This window comes from Lacerta agilis, chromosome 9 (genome assembly GCF_009819535.1).
Source record: "Lacerta agilis isolate rLacAgi1 chromosome 9, rLacAgi1.pri, whole genome shotgun sequence".
Classification (NCBI taxonomy): Eukaryota; Metazoa; Chordata; class Lepidosauria; order Squamata; family Lacertidae; genus Lacerta; species Lacerta agilis.
In genome coordinates, this window is record NC_046320.1 from 4955195 (window position 1) to 4981416 (window position 26222).

Genomic DNA, 26222 nt, shown 5'->3' on the forward strand with positions numbered 1-26222 from the left:
GAAACCTGCCTTAATTTACAACCAACAATAAAAGCATCCATGGACTCCTATACAATGCCTACTTTGGCTGTTAGTCAGACATCTATACTTTTGTCATGAATGGATAGGAAAAGCATGGTGCGTAGAGTGGGGAAATGGTTTTTGGCTCTCCGCTGAGTTCAGAGTGTTTTAATTTAGATCATCTCTTTTTGTATCATGTTACCTTGGGATGGGAAATAAATTTTCTGAGTCTGACTCCTCCCCTGATATGCTCCTTTGTTGTGTCTGTGGTGGTGTTATACCAGTGTGACATTCTGCCACAGCAGTGATACATGATTAGAACAAAGTGTGATATGTTTTCACAATTCACTGGCTCAGACTATTTAGGTGGTTTCCTGTGATTTTCCAGAGAAATGGAATGTGGATCATAGGTTTGTGTAGCCATTTTATTAAATATATATATAAATTAAGATACTCCAACAATTTACAAACCACCGAGAACAGATTCCCTGGCCTCTTTCATGCATCAGGTGTGATAGGAAGGGCATATAGAAATGCAAGCTTAGGGACTTCTTCATTTTAGAACTCAGTGAGGTGGGTAAAGAGTTTCTATTCCATGCATGATAACATTTGTAAATTCAGACAGGGTTGTTGGTGTTTTTGGCTGGAGTTAAGAAGGAAGTTGTTTTAGAAATGGATAGTTTTACTGTTGTTTTTCAGCTGGGACCCGCAAGCATTTTTGGTATGGCATTGTAGGGGGCTGGACTAGATGACCCTCAGGTCCCTTCCAACTCTAAAATTCTATGATTCCATGCATTGTCACAAACTTCTTCTAAACCATTCCTCAGTTCTCAGAGAGATTGCCACGTGCCATGGCAAAGGAAAGCTTATTGTCTGAGAAATACAAACCTAGAACTCTCAAAGGGGTGCATGATTAGTTTTCCAGTTCTTTGATGACTGTGGAATGCAGTTAAAATGTTAATTGTGAGATAATTTGCATTCCCTCTCCCATTGAAAGAGTGGGGAAACTCCCATTGATGAAAACTAAGTAGAAGTGACATGATCAAATATAGCATGTGGGTATTAGTGCCTAGTGTTATGATGATACTAATAGAATTTTTCTGTGTGCAGGAAATGTGAAGTTGACAACAGGTGGAGTGAATGGTTATTAACTCTGTAGCATGACAACAATAATATCTTGTTATGCTTATGCACCACAGGAGCTTCCCAGCTGTTAAATATACTTCTCAGCTTCAAATTGTTACGGTTTTTCATTTGCAGGATGTGAAGCTGACAGCCAGCAATGACGACTACTACTTTGTGTTTGAGGATTATTTATATCAGGTAAGTAATTACTGTTGTTGCAGCAGCCTGTCAGTGGGAAAAAGTGACACGCAAAGTAGGTACAATTTGTTCCAGGTATCTTTTAAACCCAGTAAAACTGGTAATGAATTACAGTTGCACTGAGCTGACCAGCAGTGTAATCCTATGCATGCCTACTCAGAAGTTCTACTATGTTTCGTGGGGCTTTCACTCAAGGAAGCGTGTATACGATTGCAGCCTGGATGACTTAGTGCCGCAGTTAAATGGATCTATCAGTCACTGTCCAGAATCACTCAGCTATGCCTGTGCATGGCTAACTTTTACCATAAAAAACCTTCAGCCACCAAAGTTAAAGATAACTAGCAGGCTAAGTCAGACTCCTATTCAGATTGTCATTTTGTGCAGCCACAATGTTTGGATGAATGGTTTCAATAAGTTTCACTAAGCTTATAAGGATCTAAGACTGTCTGAAAATTGAATCCCCTGGAAAGGGTTACACTTTGAGATGCTTGATTTTTCTGTACAGTGGTACCTCTTGTTACGTACCACCACCACCCCTTACAAATGCTGCGGGTTATGCGCTTCGCTAACCCAGAAGTAGATTTCCCTTTGCCCCAGGATGCGAGCGGAAGTCGTGCTCCAGCAGCGCAGCAGCAGCGGGAGGCGCCATTAGCGCAAGCATGCCTTATGTTGTGAGTGGTTTCCTGTTACGAACGGACCTCCGGAAGGGATTAAGTTCCTAACCAGAGGTACCACTGTACTGTCCGTTGATGTGCACTGGCGAATACTTATAGCAGTAATTTGTGGACCTCTATTGATTTTCCGTTGGCCATACGGCATACTCTTCCAAAACAGGCGCTCCGGACCAGAAGACGCACCTGTTTTTTAAAGGGAAAAAACCAGAAAAAATATTTTCCTGGTTTTCCTCCTCTAAAGGGCAGGGAGGGGGGCGCTGGAGGGGAGGGGGCCTTCTCCCTTCACAGTGGCTCATCCCCGCTTGCTTTAAAGGGACGTGGGGACAAGGGGAGAACGCTTTAAAGCAAGCCTGCTTTTGGCATCAGCGTGCGGGGCGCAGGGTGGTGGAGAAAGCAGTAGCATCCCCGCTGTTTTCTCCACCCACCCCCCCGCACCTTGCACCGATCCCAAAAGCCTGCTTTTGGGATCAGAGGGCAGCGCGTGGGGTGGTGGAGGAAATCCATAAGGTGCACAGGGATTTTCCCTTCCTTTTTAGGAGGGAAAAAGTGTGTCTTATGGAGCGTAAAATATGGTAATTCCCAAAAGAAAAGCTTCTGGGTTGTTGTTTTTTACAAAGGTTATTTTAAACATCCTGTTCATTTCATTATATGATAAAAAGAACAGCTATCTAGCCTATTAAGAGCAACTGCAGAGGCATATTGAAAGATACTGGGGCTAGATTCTGCATGCCGAAAGCATGTACACATTGGAGTCCTATGGGACTTGCAGGAGAAAAGTAGTATTGTTGATCATGATTTATATAGAGATATATATGGTGCTTTAGAGAATGACCTGAGGGAAAAGGGGGTAGTACACTACCCCAAGGACCTTGCAGCCTAGATTTTGTCACTGATGACATAATAAGCAGAAATGGGAGGGTAAAAAAAAATGTGATCAAATGCAGTTAGATGTGCTAAAGCCATGTTTCAACTGGAGATGAAGATTAAAAGGCAAAGAAAAGGTGAGTTTTGAGAAAAGTGTGATATAAGAGTTTTGGGAGGAGCTCCCAGAAAGAAATGCTAGTTTTAAAAGGTAAATACCACTTAAATCTAATAGTATTAAGCAGTCTCTTGTCCTAAAGCTCTGCACAGGAAATGTTGTATTCTTATATTTATACAATACTGTTTCCGACCTTGAACACTTAGGATGAGGAAGTGCTAGTGTTAAGTAAACAAGCACCCGTAATTCATTGCCTTTGCTTCTAGTAAAGGAGAGCCAACTCATTTGTATGGACTTGCAAATATTGCTTCTTTTCAGTCTCCTTAAATGGAAGCTTATTACATTTGCAAATTTCCTAATGTGTATTTGATTGCAGTGTCTACATAAATGTCATGGGGGAAGCTTCACGTTTTCGTGGCACTTCCAACTCGATTAGTCACAGCTGTTAGGGCGGGCTTGTCATTTTGTCGATTATAGCTACATAAGACAAGCTGAAATCTACTGGTGGCTGAATACGGTATATCTGTTCTTAGAGGACAGACTGATTCGTTTAGTTCTCTGAATGCAAGAAATTAACAAAAATTAGGGCTCCTGTTTTTTGTGTGATATGTATGGTGCTGTTTTTTAAATATTAAAATTCTACAGCAGAATTTATACCTCCCTATTCATCTTTATTAGTACCGTGTATTCCGGCGTATAAGACGACTGGGCATATAAGACGACCCCCAACCTTTCCAGTTAAAATATAGAGTTTGAGATATACTCGACCACAGACTTTCCACCCGGCGTATAAGACGACCCCCGACTTTTGAGAAGATTTTCCTGGATTAAAAAGTAGTCTTATACGCCAGAATATACTGTAATACTAATGTACCAATTGAAAGCTCATGATCTGAGCATGAGTCCTTATCTAGTCAAAGCAGCAGCACCTATACACAAGTACTAACAGGTTCAGGGGACCCCTGCAGTTTGCAGAAGTACATAAAAGTTGTTTTAAAAAAAACCTTAATGTGGGGAAAACCCTCAAAAATAGCCCAGTATGTCTCCATATAGATGTTTTGATAGGTTTGCCTAAACAAGAATGTTTTGATCATGTGCCCAAAAAATACAGCAAAAGCACTTCTCTAAATGCCTATTAACAGGGAGTATCAAAGTGCAGGTACCACAACACTAAAAGACTGATTTGAACCGGTCCCAAGTTGTTACTGGGTTTATATACCTACAGTAAAGTTACTGTTGGTACATGGGTGACGCTGTGGTCTAAACCACTGAGCTTCTTGGGCTTGCCGATCGGAAGGTCGGCGGTTCGAATCCCCGTGATGGGGTGAGCTCCCGTTGCTCTGTCCCAGCTCCTGCCAACCTAGCAGTTCAAAAACACGCCAGTGCAAGTAGATAAATAGGTACTGCTGCGGCGGGAAGGTAAAGTGCAAGTAGGTACTGCTGAGGCGGGAAGGTAAACGGCGTTTCCGTGCACTCTGGTTTCCATCATGGTGTTCTGTTGTGCAAGAAGCGGTTTAGTCCTGCTGGCCACATGACCTGGAAAGCTGTCTATGGACAAACACCAGCTCCCTTGGCCTGAAAGCAAGATGAGCGCTGCAACCCCATAGTTGCCTTTGACTGGACTTAACCGTCCAGGGGTCCTTTACCTTTTTTTTAACCTTTACCAACAGTGACACCTGGAACTTGGCTTGGTAGCAAACTGGCAACCAGTGAATATCTATGAGCAGAGGTGTTACATGGTGACAGAGTCCCACAGCTGTCAGCACCTGTATTCTGCAAAAAATGCAGTTTCCGGGTCAGGTAGAAGGGAAGCCCCGCACCGAGTGCATGGCAGTAATCCAATCTTGAAGTCAGCAACGCCTAAACTGCTGTGGTCAAGTTATCCTGGTTGTAGCTGTTGTACCCAGTGCAGCTGGTGAAAAGCACTTCAACGCCTGAGGCTGCCTATGCCCCCATTGACAAAGGTAGAACCAGAAGTACCCCCATAATCTGGACCTGCTATTTCAGGGGAAGTGCAGCCCAGTCCTGGGCAGGCAAAATTAATCCAAAAATCTGTTTCATAATCAAAAGCAGCTTCTGGACTGGCAGCAGGTATAATGAAAAATACTTTCCAGTCAGTGGTCGCTTGACAGTTTTGACAGATGGAAGTCTCAAACGCCACTTTCTGAATCAGCTCTGAAATGCTAACGACAGTGCGAACTCATCTGTCAGAGTAAATAGTCTGATGTCATTCAAAGTGCTGGGGATAAATATAGATAAGTCATTTACCCATAAATTGCTCTCTCCAGGGCAGTACTAAGTTAATCATTTTACAAAAATGGTATGTGTCCTTGTTCATCTAATTCATCAATGAAAACACTGACCAGTACGGAAAACAAATGAATGGACAGGAAATGAACAGAATTAAACTTTCTTGTAGGTGTGGTCACTCCTATAGCTCATAGCAGGCAGCTGTCTAAGAGTAAAAATTCATATTAGAAAGTGAAAACTGGGGCTCTTTAACTGCATATGCCTTGTAGGGAGGGACACATCACTTAGAATAGAGAGTCATTTGGTTGGGGCGGGGAGCATCCAGCAACCCACCCACCCCCACTCCCAATTCCCCTGGAAATGTTACTCTATCCTTGGACACATGTTGTTTTTTGCTCTTTTTCGTTTAGCCAGGCCCGCCTATGGAGAAAACGTTCTAGTGGACTTTTCAGGGAACTATTGGCTGGCGCAGCAAGTACAGTCGTACCTTGGTTCTCGAACACCTTGTGACTCAAACGTTTTGGCTCCCGAACACTGCAAACCCGGTAGTGAGTGTTCGGTTTGCGAACGTTCTTTGGAACCTGAAAGTTCGACGTGGCTTCCGATTGAGTGCAGGAAGCTCCTGCAGCCAATCGGAACCCGTGATTTGGTTTTCGAACGTTTTCTGAAGTCGAATGGACTTCCGGAACTGATTCCGCTCAAGAACCAAGGTACAAATGTACCGGTACCTTCCTCCTGCCTACTTGATTCTCCTTTGCAAATCTGCTTCCCACATTCACCTTAACCATCAGAGGACACTAAACATGTATAAGTTCTGTTGGGAGCAACGCCTTTGTCTGGGGAGAATGAAGGGACTTGTCTTTCCCATCTCATTTTGGCTAAATACAGACATTTGTGGTACTATGGCATTAGGTTTGATTCAGCACGAACACCTTGATAACTATACAAATATAATGACGTGTGTGTGTGTGTTTTAGCTGCAAAGGGATCATCCCCAGTTTTCTTAATGTCTCATTACAGATGTTTCTCTGTGTCTCATACAAGCAAATGCAGTGATGAGATTGGGGAGAATGCATTGCAGGCGATGTCTGGACTGATCAAGTCATATCCTCCTCAGCTTCTTTAAAACGAAGTCATTGCTTAGCAGGAGAGGTAGCTTGCACTGCTGACCGTTGTTCAGATTCATTTATTTATTTATAGGTGCCATCAGACTATCACAAAGCAAGGGGGTTCTATATCAGTGTAAAACCTAGCAGCCAATAGCAATGGACACAAACCAAAATAAAACACAAACTTCACATTTTGAATTTCCTTGGTGAACTGCAGTATTCTCTGATGGGTCCCTATCTGAACAAGTGCTAACGTAAAATGAAATTTACACAAAACCTAAATAAAGTGACGTAAAGCCTGAATATTCTTGTTTAAACAGTTACAGTGTTCTTGCTAAAGAGCTATTCTTGAATTGGCAGGACTTCGTTGGTTGCCCAGCCCTTTCTGCCCAGGGATGGGTCATCTCAGCTTTGCTTATTGCTAGAAATATAAGGCTTTCACTGTTCTTGGGGAAGCTGAGAATGTAAATGGCAGGAAACAGAACAGGAAGCAAAAGTGTGTGGATCTGCATTCTGAACAACAGCCAGAACTTCACTTTTCTCTTTGTATTCACCCCACTTGTTATAAATTAAATTTTAATTTTTTCTATTTATTAGTACTTTGTTGAGTGTACTATGTTTTGACAGTTTAGATAGGATCAAAAGCTGGTAACAAATAGTGTTGGTTGTAAAGTGTGTGTTTAAGATAAAGGCCCTTTGTCATCTGAAAAAATGTTACCGGTAATCTTCAAAATAGTAAGCTGCTCAAGGAGGTAAAAACCCTCCCTCTCCCTCCCCCCTCCACCTGTTATTTGTCCAGCTGGGGAAAACACAGGTGAAAACAGAATTACATTTCCAGGAGTCCTTCCATCTCTTCAAAATCTAAACAAAAGAACTGGTCTTTTAGACAACTAATGCAATTTTGAGGAGGAAACACAGTTTATCTTGCCTTCATTCTACCTAGAATCCCATGGCAATGTTTCACTGTACATCATCCACTCAGACAGCTCCTTTTTGTTTAATATTTTTGTAAACGCAGCCTTTTGATAATTATATTTGTCAAAAGCAAAAATGTCTTGGGAAAATGTCTGCGCTTCTGACAGAGGACATAATAATTTTCTGGCTTTTACTTCCTTGAGCAGCTTACTATTTTGCAGATTTAACATTTTTTTTCAGATGACAAAGGGCCTTTATCTTAAACACACACTTTACAACCAACATTATTCATTACCAGCTTTTGATCCTATCTAAACTATCAAAACATGGTACACTCAACAAAGTACTAATAAATAGGAAAAATTAAAAGATAATTTATAACAACAGAGGTGAATACAAAGAGAAAAGTGAAGTTCTGGCTGTTGTTCAGAATGAAGGCAAGATAAACTGTGTTTCCTCCTCAAACTTGCATTAGTTGTCTAAAAGACCAGTTCTTTTGTTTAGATTTTGAAGAGATTGAAGCACTCCTGGAAATGTAATTCTGTTTTCACCTGTGTTTTCCCCAGCTGGACAAATAGCAGGGGTGTGTGTGAGAGAGTGAGTGTGTGTGTGTGTGTGTGTGTGTGAGAGAGAGAGAGAGAGAGAGAGAGAGAGAGAGAGAGAGAGAGAGAAAGAAAGAAAGAAAGAAAGAAAGATGGTGTGGATGGAAAATATTAACTCTTCTTCTGCAATTTGAGGTTCCCTGTTAGCTGCTTTTAAGAAAACCAAGAAACCTGGACATCTGATCATGAATCTCTTGCATTACATTTAATTTTGCTGTAAAAGTAAAGACAGAGCTATTGTCTGAATTAGATATACTGTACCTCACTCTGAATTGGTGAGACAATTTGCATGTTATAGAGAAACTCAAGGATTTAACTCACCTTTCTCAACTTGAGAGGATGAAGAGGCTAAGATAGTCAATTTATTTGCCTGTATTTTTATTTTGCAGGAAATGGCAGTTTAATGTCAAACTTCAAGGTGATTTTATTCATTGAACAGTTTCTGGTATTCCTGTTGTTGTTTTTACAGGTATTACTTTGTTTTTCACGAGACACTTCAGTGTTGGAACACTTTGCATACAATAGTGCTACTCCACCCAAGTCATACGTTCGAGGTAAAGAAACAAATATTTATTGGTGGTATTTATAAAAGATTATTGTTGGTGACCAGCCTTTGACTTCCGCTGGTGATCGTCACGGCTGAGCAGGATTGAAAACCAGATTTCTCTGGCCCAGGTCTTAACACTTCAATGCAAACTGTATTTGTGGTTCACCACAAATAACCTATCGGTACTTTTGTGCTGCCTGAAAAAACAGGTGGATTTTTTAATTGGCTTTTTTGTTGCGGGGGTCGAGCACTTGGCAGTGTACAAACTCTAGCCGGTGGGCTTCATTCGGGGTGGCAAGTCTTGAGTTGCGCAAGTCTGACAAAGAGCAGAACTAGACATTATGTGTAGTTCTGTGTTTCTTTTTTCGGGTTTTCCCTCCTTCTATATACTGAGGCTGCAATTTGAAGCTGAAGACCAGGGGAAGAGGGTCATTCTCTCTAATCTTTCCCTCTTGCAGTGCTTTTCTCCTGACAATCTCACCCACTGATCCTGTTATCCCTGCGGAGGAAAAAATAACATGTACCCGTACTTTTTTTTGATGGTGACTGTAAAGGCAGCTGGCTGTGTGTTTGTGCTTTCTTTTCAGTTGCCTATATGTGAGGCAGTTCAATACTTTAAACAGCTGTGCTGTATAATAGGATTTCTCTCCTGGCCATAAAAGTAGGAAGTCTACAAATGTATATTTCCTGGCCAACAGAATGTTTGTGACTTTGTGCCCAACTGTTACTGCATTTAAAAAATGCTAATTATGTTTTATAATACAGCTTTTTAAAAATTCCTACAGGATTCAATGTTGCGGATTGGATTTTCACTGCTGAACATTCTGCACATGAACAGTATTTATAAAAGATTGATGGATTGAATTTATATACCGCCCTATACCCAGAGGTCTCAGGGCAGTACACAGAAAAGATGAAAACAGATCAAAAGCAGAACTAGAGAGCATTTTTGTCTACCATGAAACCTAAGGCTCTAAAACCAACCATGACTGTCGTCTTTTACATTCTCTCCAGACCACATCATGTGTCCCTGCTTAACTTCAGAGGGAGAAAATGACCCTATTTTAAAATTCATGTAGGCATATGCTAAAACAGCAGTTTCACTCAAATAGTATTTCTGCTCTCTAGGTTTAAATAATGGGTTCGATCCTCTCAAAGCAAAGCACTTTTTAAGTCCTGCTAATTTCTTTTAAGCTTTATTGATACCACGCAGAAGGGGGGGATGACGCTTTAGTTTGTCATGGAAATCTGTCTGTCTTCACAGAAAGTGAAGGCAGGAAGGCAGTTTTGTATTGTGCTGGGTAGAACAGCCTAAGATCCTCTTCTCCTTCCAATAGAAGGTCTCAGCTGATTCCCCCCCCCCCAAGCATGGTGTGCTCTGTTCCCCTTGAGGCCCCAGAGGAAAAGTGGCAGCCCTTTAACTGAATGGGCAGCAGAGTTTTCACCACTTTTTGCTCCCTTCCCTTCCTCTCTGCCTGATGTGACCCAGGGCATAAATGATCAGAACCTCACACTTCCTTTCCCTGTCATTGGAACTTTAATTTGACCAGGGAAGTGGCGTTGCAGAGAGGGCTTAGTCATTTTCGTCTTATCCCTGATAAATGGCCTTTTCCTTCAGAGCTCATCTAGGCGAAGAGGGGAATGGAGGCAGGTTTGGGTCCCGTATCTCCGCACCGCCCAGGAGAGAGCATTGTCCCTTCACTTGACGTTGAGCAACGGCAGGTTCAAATCCTGAGCCGCAAAGGAAATGTGATGGGAAAGATCCGTGATGAGGATTTCCCAGAGACATTTTTACTCCAAAGTTGCTGCATCAGCTGCTAGTTTAGTGGGAGGGATGTTTAACTCCCTTCCCATCTCCAACATAGATATGAAGTAGGATAATTACAGCAGGGAAATGCTGTAGAAAGAAAGGGTTAAGCACCCAGTGATGGTTTGCCAGTCAAACTACCAGCCTCACGCCTAGGGCTTGCTGATCAGAAGGTCGGTGGTTCGAATCCCTACGACAGGGTGAGCTCCGTTGCTCTGTCCCAGCTCCTGCCAACCTAGCAGTTCGAAAGCACATCAAAGTGCAAGTAGATAAATAGGTACCGCTCCAGCGGGAAGGTAAACGGCGTTTCCGTGCGCTGCTCTGGTTCGCCAGAAGTGGCTTTGTCATGCGAGATGAGCGCCGCAACCCCAGAGTCGCACATGACTGGACCTAATGGTCAGGGGTCCCTTTACCTTTACTTTTGAGAGAACCGAACCATCAATCACATCTGCTTTGGTGCTGAGTATTTGAACTGTTGTTGCTAAATGGCAAGTGAAGTGAAAAACCCACTCACTCACTTGTTCTGTGAGCTGCCCTGAGACCTCCAGGTATAGGGTGGTATATAAAATCAATCAATCAATCCTGTCCAACTTGCTTGTCTGCATATGAAGTCAGAAATGGAGAGCAGGATTGTTTCCCCAAAATTCATATTAAGAAATCCAATAGGTGGCTATTAAAAGTTTGAGTAAGACATGTTTCACATATTTGCATAGATCTCATTCATTGTTCGTTCTTTTAGAAGGTTATTTTGTAGATTGGTCTGTTTTACAGCTCTGTAGCATTATACCATGATCATTCCTAATCTTCTGCTGCCGTTTCACTTTCTTAACTGTATCAGATCTACATTTTCAGTTTGGAAAAGTCTGTGTTCTCTTACTGTATGTCTGTTACTTACTCTTTTCCATTGACTGTTCTTTTCACAGGGAAACTTGGCATGGAAGAATATGCTGTCTTTTATCCACCAAATGGTAAAGGAGTTATACTGTTGCCTCCTCTAGTGGGGAAAGGGGAAACTGCAGTAATTTCTGAGACCATGAATTCTCCTGAATTATGTAACGGACAACTGGAGACACAACAGGGTTTGACAGGAAGGGGCTCCCCTCTTATTTTAGAGTTGCCAATTTTTTATCATGTTCTAGCCATTGTTTGGGCATGCTTAGAGAGTTGTGATGGGTGTGTATGTATGTGCATGTGTGGCTGAAAATGTGTTTTTTGTCTTGTTTTTATGGGATGGCATTCAATTTCGTTGCACTTGTACAACGTTGTACTTGTACTTGTACAATGACAATAAAGAAATCTTATCTTATGCTTAATCCCACCGTTGTCTTTGGCTGAACATATTTTGCATATGCTTCAGTACAATTTTTACAGCACAAGCTGGCCTTTCTGCCACTAGCTCATGTTTTGGAGTTGGAAGTCTGCGGCAGCGGGCTTGCTGAACCCTTTCCCAACTCACCATGTGATTTGCATTAGTAGCAAGTCAGTTGCACAATTTGCAAACTGGGCCACCCGTATTTGGGGGACTGGAATATGGCAGCTCTGAGCTAAGACCTTCTAGCAATGGTGCTGCACTAGAAGGAGAGAAGAGGTGCCTTTGCAAGACAGTATAATACATTCCCAGACAAATAGCACCAACACATCCTTAGAACTCCTTCACAGTTGAACTGTCACGAGTGGCTCCACTTATGAGTTTTCGGTAGGGAACCAGGCAGAGGCCTTCTCAGCCATGGCACCCTCCCTGTGGAGCACCCTCCCATAAGATGTCAGGCAGATAAAGAATTACACCACTTCTAGAATATATCTGAAGGCAGCTCTGTTCAGAGAAGTTTCTTGTGTCTGACATTTTATTATTTTTTATATTTTGCTGGAAGCCGCCCAGAGTGGCTGGGAAACCCAGACAGATGGGTGGAGTATAAACAATAAAATTATTATTACAGTATTATTATTATTATTACTAGTGGTTTAAGCCCGTTAAAAAAACGGGCTACAATATATGTGGAGGGGGCTGGCGCCCCACCCCCACCCCCTGCCAAAGCCTGCTTTAGCGGGTGGTCGGGGGGTGTAGGAGAGGCAAGCAGGGCTTCTCCGTTAAAGCGGAGAAGCTCTGCTTGCCCCCCCCTGCCCCCCGACCGCCAGCCAAAGCCTGCTTTAGCGGGTGGTCGGGGGGTGGAGGAGAGGCAAGCAGGGCTTCTCCGTTAAAGCGGAGAAGCTCTGCTTGCCCCCCCCTGCCCCCCGCCCGCCTGCCAAAGCCTGCTTTAGCGGGTGGTCGGGGGGGTGGAGGAGAGGCAAGCAGGGCTTCTCCGTTAAAGCGGAGAAGCCCTGCTTGCCCCCCGCCCCCCACCCCCCTGCCAAAGCCTACTTTAGCGGGTGGTCGGGGGTGGAGGAGAGGCAAGCAGGGCTTCTCCGTTAAAGCGGAGAAGCCCTGCTTGCCCCTCCGCCCCCCACCCGCCTGCCAAAGCCTGCTTTAGCGGGTGGTCGGGGGGTGGAGGAGAGGCAAGCAGGGCTTCTCCGTTAAAGCGGAGAAGCCCTGCTTGCCCGCCCCGCCCCCCACCCCCCTGCCAAAGCCTGCTTTAGCGGGTGGTCGGGGGGTGGAGGAGAGGCAAGCAGGGCTTCTCCGTTAAAGCGGAGAAGCCCTGCTTGCCCCCCGCCCCCTGCCCGCCTGCCAAAGCCTGCTTTAGCGGGTGGTCGGGGGGTGGAGGAGAGGCAAGCAGGGCTTCTCCGTTAAAGCGGAGAAGCCCTGCTTGCCCCCCCGCCCGCCTGCCAAAGCCTGCTTTAGCGGGTGGTCGGGGGGTGGAGGAGAGGCAAGCAGGGCTTCTCCGTTAAAGCGGAGAAGCCCTGCTTGCCCCCCCGCCCGCCTGCCAAAGCCTGCTTTAGCGGGTGGTCGGGGGGTGGAGGAGAGGCAAGCAGGGCTTCTCCGTTAAAGCGGAGAAGCCCTGCTTGCCCCCCTCCCCCCAGCCAAAGCCTGCTTTAGCGGGTGGTCGGGGGGTGGAGGAGAGGCAAGCAGGGCTTCTCCGTTAAAGCGGAGAAGCTCTGCTTGCCCCCCCGCCCCCCGCCCGCCTGCCAAAGCCTGCTTTAGCGGGTGGTCGGGGGGTGGAGGAGAGGCAAGCAGGGCTTCTCCGTTAAAGCGGAGAAGCTCTGCTTGCCCCCCCGCCCCCCGCCCGCCTGCCAAAGCCTGCTTTAGCGGGTGGTCGGGGGGTGGAGGAGAGGCAAGCAGGGCTTCTCCGTTAAAGCGGAGAAGCTCTGCTTGCCCCCCCGCCCCCCACCCCCCTGCCAAAGCCTGCTTTAGCGGGTGGTCGGGGGGTGGAGGAGAGGCAAGCAGGGCTTCTCCGTTAAAGCTCTGCTTGCCCCCCCGCCCCCCACCCCCCTGCCAAAGCCTGCTTTAGCGGGTGGTCGGGGGGTGGAGGAGAGGCAAGCAGGGCTTCTCCGTTAAAGCGGAGAAGCTCTGCTTGCCCCCCCGCCCGCCTGCCAAAGCCTGCTTTAGCGGGTGGGGGGTGGGGTGGAGGAGAGGCAGCAGCGCCATGCAGGCCAACGGGGCAGGAGGGGGTCAGCAGCAACAGGCCCTCCTTGTAGCGGCGGGAGCAGCAGCGTGACCTCCCTCTTCGGCTTCCCCTCGTCCTCTGCAGCGCGGACGTTCCATTTAAACCGCCCCGCTTGAACTGCCGACGCTGCTCGTGGCCCGATGTCTCTCTGCTCCAATCCCTGTGTCCCTGGGGCACATGCTCAGTTGCGCAAACCCAGAGACACACGGACTGGACGCAGAGACACTTGCATTTTATATATATAGATTATTATTATTATTATTATTCCTTCCAATCACAGTGGGAAGTTCAAGACAAAGAGAAAACACTGTGTCTGCATGTGCAGCAAGTGTGTGCGGTGAACATATATGTGCAATGAATGTGTGCACATTGTTGACATGCAGCTCTTAGAGGGGTGGCTAACTTTGCATTTGACAGTGGGCTCAAAAAAAGCCATCAACTCTGAACTAAAAGAAGCCTGCAGAATTTATGACCCTTACACTGAACGTAGCTCACCAGCCATCTGTTGAGCTTGTTAGGCCTTCTGTTTTTGGCATTTGTAGACAAAGGAGATTTTATTGATCCACTGGTTAGCAATCATAAATCAGAGGTGGACTGCATTCTGCTTGCTGGGTCACAGGTTCATTTATCCTGATCTCCAGTTTCCAGCAGAGCAGTTATTAGTTCAGTCTCTAAAGTTAAAGATGTGCTTATGCATATGAAAAGAATCAAGTTCTGAAATATGTTGTGCAATTCTCCCTGGGTATACTTTTGTCTGGGGGTTTTCCCCCTACAAAGCATAAAGAACTGTGGAATCATGAACAATCCTCACAGTAAACTGGAACGTCTCTGTTTTGCAGGTGTAATCCCTTTCCATGGCTTTTCAATGTACGGTAAGTGATTCTTCAGTACTAGCACTGGAGCTAAACATGGAAGTTTGATTAATTGAATAAGTAAGTCAGTTTATATTGTTGCAATATAATATCTGTCTGTGTTTATCATACACAGGAAAAAGAGTCTTCTTCCACGTTCTGCCCCTGCCCAGGAGGCTAATTCTGATTTTTTTAAATTAATTTTTCTATTGCTGCTGTTCTTGTTGTTATTATTATTTAAATGTTAGTCACTTTATTTTGCCCAAGATAAGTCAAAGCAACCTACAACCAACCAAGTAACCAACCAAACACGCCCCCCCCCCCACATAGATAAATTTAAACTAAGGTTAAAAAATACATTAAAAACACCCCACCCACTTCTAAAAGGCCACAGATAGTTAGAGGCCAAGGTCCTAGTTGTAGAGGAAAGTTTGTGTCTGGTGCATACAGAGATATTACGACGGTGCCAAGTGAGCCTCCCTGGAGAGAACAGTCCATAAACAGGGAGCAACCACAGAAAAGGCCATTCTTGTGTTGCCACCCTCATGATCTTTCATGGAAGGAAGCACACAAAGAAGGGCCTCAGGTGATGATCGCAGGATCTGAGGTGGTTCATATTTTGCATCCAGGTTGGGGTTGCATGGAAGTACCTATCCATGGATAGTATTTATGTGGCTGCTGCAGTTTCTTCACGGGTTAGCAGTTTACAAAAATTACAAACAAACAAACTGTGACTTTTAATGTGCAACCCATGCGTTGGTCCTTCAAGCAAATCTGTCTCAGCTGTCAGACTGGCATTCCCAAAGTAATCACATGTTTAAAGTGGCCTTTTGTTACTCCACTTGTCAATAAAAAAGCAATATTTGAATGACTGTTATGGAAGAGAGAGAGAAAAGACACAATTATTCCATAGCTGCGGCTGCATTAACATACGTATTATTCTTATTTCTACCTCCATAAAGAACTGGTGTTTGTTCAGAATATCCAGATTTTGTTTTACATGCACCCTGCAATTTTAACAAGTAGTGGTGGTGAGATAACAAGTGCCTTTTATCCTTTCAGTTGCTCCACTTTGTTTCCTGTATAACGAACCTTCCAAGCTGTATCAGATGTTTCGCGAAATATACGTGCGCTATTTCTTCCGACTTCATTCCATCTCTTCTCACCCGTCTGTAAGTTTGCTTTGAACAAATCTGAACGTGCAAAATGCAACGAACTAAAATGTGCCTGTCTCTTTTTACCGTGCCTGTTCTAAAAACTCAGGACCGCTGTCTATGCAAACCTTCGCTTTGTTTGACTTGTACAAAAATATTTTAAAACGTAGACCTCTGTGTTGATAAAATCTCTTGCGTATTTCATATGAACACACAAGACAGCTTTATACTGTCAGATTACTGGCCTGTTTTGTAGGGATAATAGAATCATAGAGTTGGAAGGGACCCTGAGAATCATCTGGTCCAACCCCCTGCAATGCAGGAACATGCAACTGTCCCTTTTGGAGATTGAACCTGCAACCTTGGTGTTAACCACGCTTTAACCAGCTGAAGCAACAATTTAAAGCCTCGGTTGGATATCTTTTCCAATCCTACTGCGATTCTTTAACTAGAGGCCTGGAGTTTGTACCTGGAGCATAATAATAATAATAATAATAATAATAATAATAATAATAATAATAATAAATACCCTGCCCATCTGGCTGGGTTTCCCCAGCCACTCTGGGCGACTTCCAGCAGAATATTAAAATACAGTGGTACCTCGGGTTACAGACGCTTTGGGTTACAGATGCTTCGGGTTACAAACTCCGCTAACCAGGAAGTGGTTGCTCCAGAACTTTGCCCCAGGATAAGAACGGAAATCGTGCGCCAGCAGCGCAGCGGCAGCAGGAAGCCCCATTAGTGAAAGCATGCCTCAGGTTAAGAACTGTTTCAGTTTAAGAACAGACCTCTGGAATGAATTAAGTTCTTAACCCGAGCTACTACTGTACAATCTATCATGTCATTTTGCATGCAAAGCTATGCTACTATGTGTCAGTTTAAAAGGCAAACACATTTCTTGCGGCCTGAGCTTTTTCTGAGCGAGGGTCCACTTTGTGAGATTTGTAAAGCAATGTAAAAAAATTGACAGATGTATACGTACAGGGATAGAAAAGAATTTCAGAAATGGGAGTGAGTTTGGAAACAAAGTCTTGCAGTCCTTGGGTCATGTTCAACCACGGCTAACGTACTGAGCCTTCATGACAACATCCTCTTCAGTTTGAGATTGTAGTTTAATTACCCGATGCAAAATTACCCAGGTTAATTTTATCCAGGGTTAACAGGAGTTGCTTGCTGCTTAAAACCTAGGCAGGGAGAGAGGTGTTATGTTTGAATCAGGCCAGAGTGTTTTCCATGCATTAAATGTTCTGGAGAAGTTTGATATTTTCTATCCAGGGGATTTAGGTTGGCTCGGGGTGTGTGTGTGTGTTTAAATGAGTTTTTGCATTCATGGAACAAGATTCTACCCTGCCTTTGTGTGTTGCCACAACCCCTAAATCTGCTCTGGATTTATGGGGTTCACAGTGAGAAGATAGGGAGGGAAAGCCCTACGGGCAGGGGGAGATTATTGAGTTGTTTTTGTTTTTATTATGTATTTTTTGTTTTTATATTGTGATTTTATGTTGTAACTGCCCTGAGACCTGCAGGTATAGGTATACAAATTTAAATAATTAATAACAGTAACAATAACAATAACAATAACAATAGCAGCTCAGTGACAGAGCACATGCATAGAATGCCAATGGACTTGGGCAAGGTAGGGCTGGAAGGGGGGAAACAGTAGCCAAGGCTAAAAGCAGTGGCCCTGCTAAAGCTGTTCCTGCATTGCTGATGTGAAGTCTGATGAGTGTAGTTTTAATTTGTCTTCAGCTTGAGTTATCCCCCTTTGAAAGTTCCCCAAACACCTGGCGATACTGAGACCGCTCCAAATCAAGATGACCAGATTTTGACCCTCTCCATATACCTACATGCCTGGACTGGGTACATAATAATCAAAAACCCTGAGCCCAAAAGGCAAAGAAAGCAGGAGAACGCAATGGGTGAATTAATAATATGCCAGATATTTAGTCAAGCCTTACGTGCAAGGCTATGTAAATACTGTGATTTCACAGGGACTCAGAAAAGGTATTAGGTGCTAAATTTGGCTTCCTAAGAATCCTTTAGCTTTCTTTAAAAAACAACAACAACCAAGAACATAATTCTCATGTTTTTGGTTGCAAATAAATGCTGGAAGATGTAATATCTACTGAATCCTAGGAAGGAGGGTGGAATCCCAACTTCCTCATGACAAACAACACCAGGATAAATTATGTAAAACAGTAAAAATGGCAACATAACAGGAAAAAATGGAAGCTTTGCTATTTTGTAAAACTAATATCCATCACAGAATTCAGTTTTTCTTATTTTAGTGTGGAGTGTGCTTAGTGCTGATTTTGTAGTTTAAACCTATATTTAATAAAACTCATGCTGAAATCAAGATTATCTTCATACATTAATTTTGTTGGCCTTAAATTCCGGTTTGTTGCCCTTCATTGCATGTATCTAGGAAAGAATCTGTTGTCTATGTCTGCAACTGACAATATTTTAATGTGAAACAGTCCACAACTTCATTTTATCAAATCTTACTGTACTACTTTCACTTGTTATATGCATGTTTTCAATCTATGCATGAACTACATTGGATATTTTTTCACTGTCTATATTTAAAACTCAGTAGTAGTAAGAGGTACTCTTGTTGTATAGTTGTGCTTTTTAAGGGAATTATTGTAGTCTTTCTTTTTTAAAGGGCATTGTATCATTATGTTTGCTGTTTGAAACCCTTCTCCAAACTCATCTACCACAGCTGTTTTATCACCTTCGAGAAATCGGAGCACAGCCGTAAGTATTTTCCCTTATATTTAAAAACTGAAACCATTGTCATTGTATTTGCATTCCACCTTTCTGTAGTTAAAACCATGCTCAAGGCAGCTTACAACTTGAAAAAGTTTACTAAATTACAAATACAGTGGTACCTTGGTTCTCAAACTTAATCCGTTCCGGAAGTCCGTTCCAAAACCAAAACGTTCCAAAACCAAGGTGCACTTTCCCATAGAAAATAATGCAAAATGGATTAATCCGTTCCAGACTTTTAAAAACAATCCCTAAAACAGCAATTTAACATGAATTTTACTATCTAATGAGACCATTGATCCATAAAATGAAAGCAATAATCAATGTGCTGTACTATAAAATAAATAAGACTGTATTGTAGATGATAAAAATTTAAATTAATTTTTTTTCTTACCTGCACTGATGATAGTCACTGTCTGGATGGGGGACTTTTATCCATTTCCTCAGTCAATCAATCAGTAGCTGAACTGGGTTCCACACAGTCACAAAAACAAATTAACCAAAAAATCCTCAAAAACAAAAAACGCAAAATAAATAGCAAAAACAAAAGCACCAAATATAAGCTCCAAATAATCACCTCAGAACACTGCAATTGGAAACAGAAGGCTTCAGTTACAATAGGGGGGCGCAAATTGGCAGCACAACAGTAGAAACAGAAGCTCAGGACTCAAAACGGAGCATGTTTGACTTTCGAAGCAAAGTTTGCAAACCGGAACTCTGACTAAGCTGTTCGAAAACTGAGGTACCACTGTATAGCATAACTAGTCATAAACAATAAAACACATAAAAAGTACACAACCAAACCAAACAATTTCCACATCAATCATAATAAGATATAAAGATGAAAAAATAGTGGCAACAATAGCAAGAAAAGTCCCCAAGAAAACTCCCTAAACAATATCCCAGCCCAAGAGTCTGTTCAGTAGCCTCAGCTTTTGCACTTGGAGCCCCGTACTCTCAAGCCAGGAGGGAAAAGGCCTGCAAGGTCTCCCAAGACTCACGGATGGTCGTGAGACATACTGAAATTTTAAACGTCCATAAAAGTAAATATTTTGTATTCTTACACCAACATGGGAAAACTCTCATTTAGCCACTTTATACTCCTGTAGCAATTTAACTGATACAGTCAAACCTCGGATCCCAAACGCCTCCGTTTTGGAACGTTTCGGCTCCCGAACGCCGAAAACCCAGAAGTAAATGCTCCTGTTTTCGGACGTTTTTCGGAAGCCGAACGTCCAATGCGGCTTTCGCTTGAGTGCAGGAAGCTCCTGCAACCAATCAGAAGCCACGCCTCGGTTGTCGAACATTTCAGAAGCCGAACAGGCTTCCGGAACAGATTACGTTCGACAACCGAGGTTTGACTGTATTTGGAATGTCCTAAAAATTATGATTCCTCCCATATTTAGGAGACCACTTTAAGCAGATGAAAACATCAGCAGGATTCTAGTAACACTTGTAACAAACACTATGGACAGATACAAAATATAGAAATAATGAAATAATATGCAGTTGAAAATGTTGACAATAGGACCCAGGGAGGGGATGGTGGGAAGTCTCAAGATTCAGAGAAATCTCTTTATATGGATATGTATTTGGTATTGTTATAACTTTACACTTGTAAAATCAAATAAAAACCATATACCATATTTTTTCATGTATAACGCACCCCTGTGTATAACATGCTGTGGCGATCGCACACAGGTTCCCCGGACATTTCACGGTCGATTGATCCCTGTGCCACCACGCTCTTTTCTCTCGCTGCCACCAACCAGGCCCTACCTGGTAAATCTATTGAGTCCAGTGAGGGTTAAATTGTAACATCAAACTTATGTTTATTAATTACAGAATAACAACCATGTGGTTTCATAAACAATTGCAAACAACGTCAAACATGGGTGTCTTTCCAGACCTATAACTCCCTCTACCGGTTTCCCCTCACTTAACTACCTCTCAGCTATTTTACTTGTATTCTATTCTCCTAACTGGTCTTGACTCAGTTTTCCTGTTACACTAACTTCACCTACCCACACTCTTTCCTAACCCACTCCAACCAACCTCCCAATTCCAACCCACTCCCACAACTAACCACCTCTCTATCTCAACTGCCAACTAACTGTCACTCTGACTCCACCCCCTCTGGGTTCTGATTGGTAACCTGGTTTAACTATTTCACCTCCAGCACCCTCATGTTACCGTCATGCACGACCCCTATTTTTGGAGACTCAAAATTAAGAAAATGGGGGGAGATTGCCCCCGTGTATAAGACTACCCCCTCTTTTTAACATTATTTTTTAGTGGGGGAAAAAACCCCTAGTTTTATACACGGGAAAGTACAGTATATCATTCCTCCCAGTGGTGTCTACAGTAACTCATTGGGATCCACTACTGAATCAGTCTGTAGGAACACCAGAAATATCACAATTCAAATACAGGCTAAAAAATTAAGAAGCAGGTCCCAAAACACATTTTTGGGTTAAAGATGTTTTTTTCAGGTCTGAAGAAGTTAAAGACTCCTGCTTCAAGGTACAAACTCAGAGTAACGAAAATCAAGGTTGACATCTTTTCTTACCTGCGTGGAGACACATAGCATTTGCTGTTACTCTAATGAGAATGCATTTACAATTGATGCTAAACAGTACTTTCTTTTTCGATTTTGAATACTGAAATACTGTTAAGATCAAGAACCAGATAGCAAATAGATTCTGAATTAGTGAACTTAGTGTATCATGCCAGATTTAGCATTAAGAAGAATTACTTTCTTTAGCTGGCTTTGGCTTTAGCTGCGCTCTTTTCCGTTTAAGGCTCAGAAATCCACATAAGCACATGTAAGTCAAAAGGCAAATCCACTGTGATTGTATGTTACAGGAAAATATAATAGTGTGTGTGTTTTCCCCCCACTCGTAGTCTAAGGATATCATTTAAATGGATGGTACGAGCATTCTCCGGCTACTTAGCTACAGATCAGCTTCTGCTTTTGTGGGACAGAGTTCTGGGCTACAACTCTCTGGAAATTCTTGCTGGTAATGAAAACATATTTTGTTGATGGTATTGATATTCTCCCTTTTTAAAGAAAAATGATATCAACACAAGAGGCTTCAGTTTCCTCGTGTGCAATTGCATGGTTTCAGTAGCTATTCATTGTGTGACCTCCGACTCAATGTCTTAAAACTTAGAATTTTGGACACTGAGAGTGGCTGGGACTCTGTCCTGGTCACTCACTTCTGCTATTCTGAGAACTGGCTTAGCTAAGATTAAAGAGTCAAGAAAGCTATTCACCCAAATTTATGCATAAACTATTGGCATTAATTTCTTACTGGTATACGAGGAACAATCTCTTTCGTTATAATCCTTTGAATTCCCATTGATTTAAGTAGAAGTTTATTGCTCCCAGTGATACTAAGGATAGTGCTATAACTTGGATGGGTTGCACCCAAATTAGGAAAGGAGATGGTTCAGCATGTTATTTTTTGAAGGAGAACTATCTGAAAATGATTTACAGATGGTATCTAACTCTGAGTAGAGTTGCTAAAATGTTTAAGTATGAATTGGATAAGTGCTGTGGAGATGCAATGAGGCTGAGGGTATGTTTTGCTATATGTGGTGGACTTATAAAAGGGTATTGGGAAATAATTTATAATGAACTGAAAAAAATGTTTAAAATTACCTTTCCCAAAAAACCAGAATATTTTTTGTTGTTGGGGATAAATCAGATGGAAATTCCCAGGTGTCAATAAATACTATTTATGTATGCTTCTACCACGGCCTGTGTTTCGTTAGCCCAAAAAATGGAAAACAAGTGAGGTCCCAACCAAAGAATGGCAACTTAAACTGATGGAATATGCGCAGCTTGCAGATTTAACTTGTAGAATAAGAGAACAAGAAGAACATACATTTAAAGAAGATTGGAGAATGTTTATTGAATATATGGGTGAAAATTGTATAAATTTAAAAATGCTGGCAGCATTAAGATAAATTCAACAGTGTAGATAAGTTTTGATGGATGTAATAATGGAATATTGAATGGTTAATTTATGTAAAAGTATACAGGGATTTATGGTATGTAAATTGAACCATGGAAAGAGAAGAAGGGAAGTCATTGATTTAAGGTTGTTTAAATGAATACTCCAAACCAAAGCAGCACACGGAAACGCCGTTTACCTTCCCACTGGAGCGGTACCTGTTTACCTACTTGCACTTTGATGTGTTTTTGAACACCTAGGTTGGCAGGAGCAGGGACCGAACAACAGGAGCTCACCCCGTCACGGGGATTCAAACCGCTGACCTTCTGATCAACAAGCCCTAGGCTCTGTGGTTTAGACCACAGTGCCACCCGCGTCCCATTGATAATACAAATACTAATACCAATAATTCAAATACCGCATTATATAATTTAGGTAGCTCCCAGCATGCTAGATTCGATGGTTTGATTGTTTTCTTTATTTCTGCGTTCCAGAAGCTTATTAATTTCAATTATATTCTGGTCAAAATAATAATCCCTTATACAACAGCTGCAATATTAATAACTTCTATTCGTGTTGACACATGATTTATAGAACTACAAGTAAGGCAAAGATCACATTAACTTAAGAGATTCTTAATATATTTATTCTGTTGTGCACTTTAAATGACTTTCTCGTACGGCTTTTCTTTAACATGAAACTGTCACAAATTTACTAGAATGGCACATTTAAGCTGGCTATATAGTATTTCCCAAACTACCGGTAAGTGATTACTGAATTGAACGTAAAGAATAGCTAGACCAAAATATTTGTAGCAACTAATTAGTAGGCCGCCAGTCTAAATATTGTGCATTCTTTTTCAGTCCTGGCAGCTGCTGTGTTTGCTTTCCGAGCTGTGAATCTAATGGAGGTGACATCACTGGCTGCAGCTGAAGTAAGGATAAGTTTCAGTGGGAGAAAATGGAAATAGTTTGTGACAACTTGCCAACCACAGTAATTTAAGCTTCGTGTGCACATAGCATGCAATGTGAGGCTCTCTGCTGAAATTCTTATCTCGGCTAAATATTCAGAGGAAGTTATGAAAATATATGGATGAAGCTCATGATACTCTTACGACAAATACAAAGAAGAACGTTTAAACTGGGTTGTAAACGCTGTGAAATAATTGAATTATTTTTCCAATTCCACTTAGGGCCTTTAATATAATTTGAGTGTACACTTTTAAAAATGCGTGCCCCTGTTCTGAGAAGAATGATAGAACATCTAGATGAAGAGAGAGAAATTCCTAAATCCACTTTAGGGCAATACTTTTCGAGTTTTCAACTCCTGCTGAACTTCAGTCAGAGGCCGAACTAGGCAAGTGGAGAGGATAGAAATTGGCTGGTGGTGAAGCTTTGAATCTTCATCTGCTAAGAGTCTTCCAGAATATTGGTGGAAGCAGCAAGTATTCAGATGAGGCTTTCTCCCTCGTTGCTTTCTTTTACCATCTAGCCTGATAAAGGCTATTTTGTGACATGTTAGTTGCCTTAATAAATGGTATTGCCCTAATAATGGATTTTGGAACCCTTTTCCTGGGCCAACATGGATAACTTTTTTGGAAAAAATATGTTTACTACAAACCACTTCCACTATGTGTAGGTTTTCAAAAGACAATATAACACTCTCACAGTGCAGTTCTAAACATCTACTCTTAAGTAACCTCACTTCTCACAAGGAGGGAACCGCCAGAAGGCCCTCGGAGCTGGACCTCAGTGTCCAGGCTAAACGATGGGGGTAGAGATGCTCCTTCAGGTATACTGGGCCAAGGCCATTTAGGGCTTTAAATGTCAGCACCAAGACTTGGAATTGTGCTCAGAAATGTACTGGGAGCCAACGTAGGTCTTTCAGGACCGGTGTTATGTGGTCCTGGTGGCCACTCCCAGTCACCAGTCTAGCTGCCGCATTCTGGATTAGTTGCAGTTTCCGGGTCACCTTCAAAGGTAGCCCCACATAGAGCGCATTGCAGTAGTCCAAGCGAGAGATAACCAGAGCATGCACCACTCAGGCGAGACAGTCTGTGGGCATGTAGGCTCTCAGCCTGCGTACCAGATGGAGCTGGTAGATGGCTGTCCTGGAGACAGAACTGGCCATGCATAATTTTACACATTGCTATTGTGCCTTTGCTTTACTCAGATTTTCCCCCCTAAACAAAATGGCTGCAAATGTTGTAACCTCTTCTCATAGGGGAGATTTCCAGCTTCCTTGAGAGCCAGTGTGGTGTAGTGGTTAAGAGCGGTAGACACGTTATCTGGTGAACCGGGTTCGCGTCTCCACTCCTCCACATGCAGCTGCTGGGTGACCTTGGGCTAGTCACACTTCTCTGAAGTCTCTCAGCCCCACTCACCTCACAGAGTGTTTGTTGTGGGGGAGGAAGGGAAAGGAGAATGTTAGCTGCTTTGAGACTCCTTCGGGTAGTGATAAAGCGGGATATCAAATCCAAACTCCTCCTCTTCTTCTTCTTCTTCTTCTTCTTCTTCTTCTTCTTCTTCTTCTTCTTCTTAGCATTTCGATTGCCAGTTTCCATGTCTCCAATATCCTGATGATAGTTATTACGAGTTTGGTCACACCACTGTTTTCTTCTGCTTCCCTAATGATCCATAGTATAGAATCTACCTTCTTCATAGCTGCTGCAATACTGTGTGGACTTTTTCACCTAGCTATTAGCCATGACCCCAAGATCTCATTCCTGCCAGTCACTGCTGGCTCATGGTTTATTATTATTATTATTATTATTATTATTATTATTATTATTATTATTATTATTAATTGAATTTATATACCACCCTATACCTGGAGGTCTCAGGGTGGTTCACACAACAAAATCCAAATATAAAACCACAAAATATATAATCAGAATAAAAACAACAATGCAATAACATCCCCCCTAAAAAAAAACAACACCCACATTTTAAAAGGGCATAGGATATCAATCAAATCAACCAAAGGCCTGGTTAAAAAGGAACGTTTTCCCCTGGCGCATGAAGGTTTATAATGAAGTTAGGATATTTTGCCCCAATGTACGACACTTTATACATACTTGCACTTAATCACATTTGCCCGTTTTATTTCCCATTTGTCCAAACCCTAAGAGCAGCAGGACTACCAACAGGAAACTGGGATTTCCCTACCATATGATTAAAGGTCTCCCTTTTTGCTTCTCTCATCTTACCTGTATTAGTCACCTTGCCTTCAAAGGAATGAACTTTGTCCTGAAGAGCTAGTTTTTCAGTTATTGCATCACGTCGACACAAGTTGTACCCAGCAGGCAGATAGCTGTACATGTGGCATTCTGGATGGCATTCTAATTTGGGGTTTTCTTTTTGGGGTTTGTTATTTCTTTTTAAGCTAAGTCCAGTACTGTGAGGTTTGGTGATGTTTTCTGAAAAGCTTCTTCTGGTTGGGGAAGGCAGGGGCGTTTCTAGCCCCCTGGCTGCCAGGGGCGGCAAGCCAAGAGGCACCCCTGGGGGCGGGGCATTGCGGCATGTGCATGCGTCATGACGTCATGACGCACGTGCACAGCGCGATGCCACGCCCCTGGGGATGCCCCCGCAGGGGAAAAAAAGGAAAGCAAAGCGGGCGCTTTGCTTCCTTTTCTCTCCCTTTTGGCGCCCAAAGGGGCGGCCGAAAGGGGGGGGAGAAGCAAACAGGCGCGTTTAAGCGGCCGTTTGCTCCCCCCCCTTTCCCTTTTGGACGCTTCTTTCGGCG

General features: G+C 42.8%; 1 protein-coding gene across 1 annotated transcript in view; it reads left to right on the forward strand.

Moving 5' to 3' along the window:
- Window positions 1-26222, forward strand: part of TBC1D19 (TBC1 domain family member 19) — a 63189-nt gene that overhangs the window by 32644 nt on the left and 4323 nt on the right. Inside the window, 8 exon segments of the mRNA XM_033160202.1 lie at window positions 1261-1323; window positions 8322-8406; window positions 11130-11174; window positions 14585-14617; window positions 15659-15768; window positions 18416-18507; window positions 21424-21539; window positions 23342-23412. Of these exon segments, the coding sequence (XP_033016093.1) occupies window positions 1261-1323; window positions 8322-8406; window positions 11130-11174; window positions 14585-14617; window positions 15659-15768; window positions 18416-18507; window positions 21424-21539; window positions 23342-23412 (615 nt within the window).